This window comes from Plectropomus leopardus, chromosome 15 (genome assembly GCF_008729295.1).
Source record: "Plectropomus leopardus isolate mb chromosome 15, YSFRI_Pleo_2.0, whole genome shotgun sequence".
NCBI classification, from domain to species: domain Eukaryota; kingdom Metazoa; phylum Chordata; class Actinopteri; order Perciformes; family Serranidae; genus Plectropomus; species Plectropomus leopardus.
Genome location: NC_056477.1, coordinates 985,285 through 990,378, shown reverse-complemented (window position 1 = coordinate 990,378; position 5,094 = coordinate 985,285). Strand labels below are relative to the sequence as shown.

Here is a 5,094-nt window from a genome sequence, read left to right as displayed (position 1 = left end):
ATTGATGTAATTTTAATTTAAAAATTAAAATTTTACTTTTAAATTTAACTCAAATTTCTGTTTTGTTTTGTTTTTTTAATTTTTGCAACTTTACAAAATACTGATATACATCTACAGAACATCACCAACTCATAATCTTATTTATTCTTATTTTTACTTTACACTGGCATTTTTTAGTGGAAAATATAAAGTATAATCATATCATACTGAATTTGGTGTTAAATCCTTCATGGGGTCAGAAGTTTTCTTAAAGCAAACGCAAAGAAATACACTTTACTGTTAATTTAAAAAACAAAGAAAAGAACGTGTGCACGGGTTATTTGAAAAATCACGTGAGTAAGTCAAAATTTAATCCGTATTAACTGAAAGATGAAAAATAAGAAATTGAGCTTTAAAGTGAAATGTTAACCAGTTTAAGATGAGATGTTTATTTTCTCTCCTCAGTACGCCATCGTGTTCAAAACGCCGCCCTATCACAGCGCAGAGATCGAGCGACCCGTCACCGTCTTCCTGCAGCTGAAGAGGAAAAAGGCGGGCGACAGCAGCGACCCCAAACAGTTCACCTACATCCCGCAGGTTCAAGGTCAGCCGCCAGCGTCACACCGAGCAAATACAGTGACGTGTAAATCTCCTGTATGCTGTTTTTTTTGTTTTAGTTCTCAGTTTTGAGGTTTCCCTCTGAGGAAACGTTTGCTGAGCACTGAGTTTTAGTCCTCACCGACTCGCTCACGTCTTCATCATCCACACATTCACGAAGGCAAAAGAAAAAAGGACATTTTAGACAAAGATGTTTTTCCAGTTTTCTCACCTCTGTGTTTATTTCCCTTCAAACATCAGATGTTTCTTCTGTTTCAGACAAAGAGGAGGTGCTGAGGAAGAAGCAGAAGCCGCTGCCTCACTATGAGCCCTGGAGAGGAGGAGGAGGAAGAGGAGGAGGAGCCGGGGGATTCGGAGGAGGAGGCGCTGGAGGAGGAGGAGGAGGAGGAGGAGGAGGTAGGCATGTCTGAGGAGGCTGTCTGAAATCACGTTTCAGCTGCCTGGAAATTTCATTTTGGTGCCTGAAATCAAGGAAACATTCACTGAAATCACGATTCAACAGTCTGAAATCGTGTTTTCGCTGCCTGAAATCATGATGAAGCTGTTTGGAATCATAATTGTTGACGTTCTTAATGAAATTTTGAATGACATACTCATGATTCGTGATTACATCATAATTTCGAACAGCTAAAGAGTTATTTCGCAGAGTTACGGAATGATTTCGGACAGTGGAATTATGATTCCACGTAACTAAGTCAAGATTTCGGACAGCCAGCTGAAGCATGATTTGGGGCAGTTAAAGTATTAATTTAGGCGACTGAATTGTCTGAAATGTTGTTCAGAACCTTAGAATCAAGCTCGGTCTGCGGGGATTATGTGGCGGCTGTTCAGGATCTTACTTTGTTTCCTTCTTCAGGATTTCAGTTCAACCAGCAGATGAACGGATCAGGAGGAGCAGCAGGAGTTTTCTTCCCTGGAGGATTCACAGGGTTCAGCGTAGGGGCTCAGATGTCAGGCTCCACCCCTCAGACGGGGGTAACTCTGCAACAGACAGACGGACAGACAGGACAGACAGGACAGACTGGAGGACAGACGGGCTCACCACTACAACAGCAGCTGTTTCAGCTCGGTACGACACGCCATCCTGCTCCGATTCTTTGCAGATGATGTGACGCTGTTTGTGTGGGATCACATTTTGATTAGACGTCTGACTCCTCTTTGTGTTTCAGCCGCCGCCCTCCACAACAGAGCCTCTCAGAACGCCAGACAGACCGCCACCGCCCTGCTGCAGTACTGCAGCACCGGGGACGCCCGGGTCCTTCTGGCTATCCAGAGACACCTCTGTGGTGTCCAGGACGGCAACGGAGACACGTGAGTTTCTGTACTTGCGACTAATTTTGAAAAGTGATATTGTATCCTCCACGTTTTGCCTCTTGTCTCACAAACAGAAAAGAAGCCGTCTGTGGTGAAGATTTTTTTCTGTTTTCTGGTCACTGGTTTGGGAAACAATAATATCATCATCATAATTAATGCGCCCATTGTTGCACCAAAATCAACAATTACAATGGCCGGCTACCGGTTTGTTTATGTTTGTTTTCACACCTCGTCGTCCGTGCATGAGTCACATTTCAGTTTTGTTGCACCTCAGGCCATGTGCCAGAAAGGTGTTAAACAAAAAGCCATCCAGCCGAGACTTCCCTCTCCCCGGCCACTTCATCCAGCTCTTCCCGGGGGACCCCGAGGCGTTATAGACTATTACATAGTCTCTCCAACGTGTCCTGGGTCTGCCCCAGGTTCTCCTACCGGTGGGACGTGCCCTGAACACCTCACCAGGGAGGCGTCCTGGAGGCATCCTAATTAGATGCCTGAGCCACCTCATCTGGCTCTTCTCAACGCGGAGGAGCAGCGGCTCTACTCCGAGCTCCTCCCGGATGACCGAGCTTCTCGCCCTATCTCTAAGGGAGAGCCCAGCCACCCTACGGAGGAAACTCATTTCGGCCGCTTGTACCAGCGATCTTGTTCTTTCGGTCACTACCCAAAGCTCGTGACCATAGGTGAGGGTAGGAACGAAGATCGACCAGTAAATCGAGAGCTTTGCCTTTCGGCTCAGCTCCCTCTTCACCAAGACAGACCGGTGCAGAGTCCGCATTACTGCAGACGCTGAACTGATTCGCCTGTCGATCTCCCGCTCCATCCTTCCCTCACTCGTGAACAAGACCCCGAGGTACTTAAACTCCTCCACTTGGGGCAGAATCTCATCCCCGATCCGGAGGGGGCACTCCACCCTTTTCCGGCTGAGAACCATGGACTCGGATTTAGAGGTGCTGATTCTCATCCCGGCTGCTTCACACTCAGCAGCGAACCGATCCAGTGAGAGCTGAAGGTCACGGCCCGATGAAGCCAACAGGACCACATCATCTGCAAAAAGCAGGGACCCAATCCTGAGGTCACCAAACCGGACCCCCTCAGCACCCTGGCTGCGCTTAGAAATTCTGTCCAAAAAAGTTATGAACAGAATCGGTGACAAAGGGCAGCCCTGGCAGAGTCCAGCCCTCACCAGAAACAAGTCCGACTTACTGCCGGCAATGTGAACCAAGCTCTGGTACCAGTCGTACAGCGAACGAACGGCCCGTTTCAGGGGGTCCGATACCCAATACTCCAGGAGAACCCCCCACAGGACTCCCCAAGGAACACGGTTGAGTGCCTTCTCCAAGTCTAAAAAGCACATGTGGACTGGTTGGGCAAATTCCCATGCACACTCAAGGATCCTGCCAAGGGTCCAGAGCTGGTCCACAGTTCCACGACCAGGATGAAAACCGCATTGCTTCTCCTGATTCCGAGGTTCAACTATCCGGCGGACCCTCCTCTCTAGTACCCCCAAACAGACCTTACCAGGTAGGCTGAGGAGTGTGATCCCTCTGTAGTTGGAACACACTCTCCGGTCCCTCTTCTTAAAAAGAGGGACCACCACCCCAGTCTGCCAGTCCAGAGACACTGCCCCCGATGTCCACACAATGTTGCAGAGTTCTGTCAACCATGACAGCCCCACAACATCCAGGGCCTTCCCTGGGCGGATCTCATCCATCCCCGGGGCCACCGAGGAGCTTTCTGACCACCTCGGCAACCTCAGCCCCAGAGATGGAGGAGCCCACCCCCGAGTCCCCAGGCCCTGCTTCCTCATCGGAAGGCGTGTCGGTGGGATTGAGGAGGTCTTCGAAGTATTCCTTCCACCGATCCACAACGTCCCAAGTCGAAGGTCAGCAGTGCCCCGTCCCCACCATACACAGTTTTGACAGAGCACTGCTTCCCCCTCCTGAGACGCCAGCTCGTGGTCCAGAACCTCTTCGAAGCCATCTGGAAGTCGTTCTCCATGGCCTCACTGAACTCCTCCCATGCCCAGGTTTTCGCTTCAGCAACTGCTGTAGCTGCACTCCGCTTGGCCTGTCGGTACGTACTCCTTCCTCAGCTTGACGTCACCCCTCACCACCGGTGTCCACCAACGGGTTTGGGTGTTGCCGCCACGACAGGCACCGACCACCTTACGGCCACAGCACCAATCAGCCGCCTCAACAATGGAGGCACGGAACATGGCCCACTCGGACTCAATGTCCCCCGCCTCCCCGGGGAAATGGTCAAAGCTCTCCCGGAGGTGGGAGATGAAGCTCCATCTGACAGGAGACTTTGCCAGATGTTCCCAGCAGACCCTCACAATGCGTTTGGGTCCGCCAGGTCTGACCGGCTTCCTCCTCCACCATCTGAGCCAAGTCACCACCAGGTGGTGGTTGGTTGACAGCTCCACCCCTCTCTTCACCCGAGTGTCCAAGACATACGGCCGCAAGTCCAACGGTACGACTACAAAGCCGATCATTGAACTGCGGCCTAGGGTGTCCTGATGCCAAGTGCGCATATGGACACCCTTATGCTTGAACATGGTGTTCGTTATGGACAATCTGTGGCGAGCACAGAAGTCCAATAACAAAACACCACTCGGGTTCAGATCAGCAGGGCCATTCCTCCCAATCACACCCCTCCAGGTCTCACTGTCGTTGCCAACGTGAGCGTTGAAGTCCCCCAGCAGAATGAGGGAGTCCCCAGAAGGGGCACTCTCCAGCCCCCCCTCTAAGGACTCCAAAAAGGGAGCATACTCTGAACTGCTGTTTGGACCATAGGCACAGACAACAGTCAGGATCCGTCCCCCCACCCGAAGGTGGAGGGAGGCCACCCTCTCGTTCACCGGGGTAAACTCCAACATACAGGCACTGAGCCGGGGGGCAATAAGTATTGCCACCCCTGCCCGGCGCCTCTCACCAGTGGCAACTCCAGAGTGGAAGAGAGTCCGACCCCTCTCGAGAAGACTGGTTCTGGAGCTCATGCTGTGCGTCGAGGTGAGGCCGACTATATCTAGTTGGAACTTCTCAACCTCGCGCACCAGCTCAGGCTCCTTCCCCACCAGAGAGGGGACCTTCCACGTCCCCAGAGCGAGCTTCTGCAGCTGAGGAGTGTGGCTGTTTTTAATCAAAAAGCTCTGTTTTGATGAGTTGTATTCACTCTGACACC

General features: G+C 51.3%; 1 protein-coding gene across 1 annotated transcript in view; it reads left to right on the top strand.

Moving 5' to 3' along the window:
- Positions 1 to 408: 408 nt before the first annotated feature.
- Positions 409 to 5,094, top strand: part of nfkb2 (nuclear factor of kappa light polypeptide gene enhancer in B-cells 2 (p49/p100)) — an 11,691-nt gene continuing 7,005 nt past the window's right edge. Inside the window, exons 1-4 of the mRNA XM_042501548.1 lie at positions 409 to 583; positions 856 to 993; positions 1,454 to 1,666; positions 1,767 to 1,908. Coding sequence (XP_042357482.1) covers positions 424 to 583; positions 856 to 993; positions 1,454 to 1,666; positions 1,767 to 1,908 — 653 coding nt within the window. The 5' untranslated portion in view covers positions 409 to 423. The remainder of the gene's footprint in view (positions 584 to 855; positions 994 to 1,453; positions 1,667 to 1,766; positions 1,909 to 5,094) is intronic.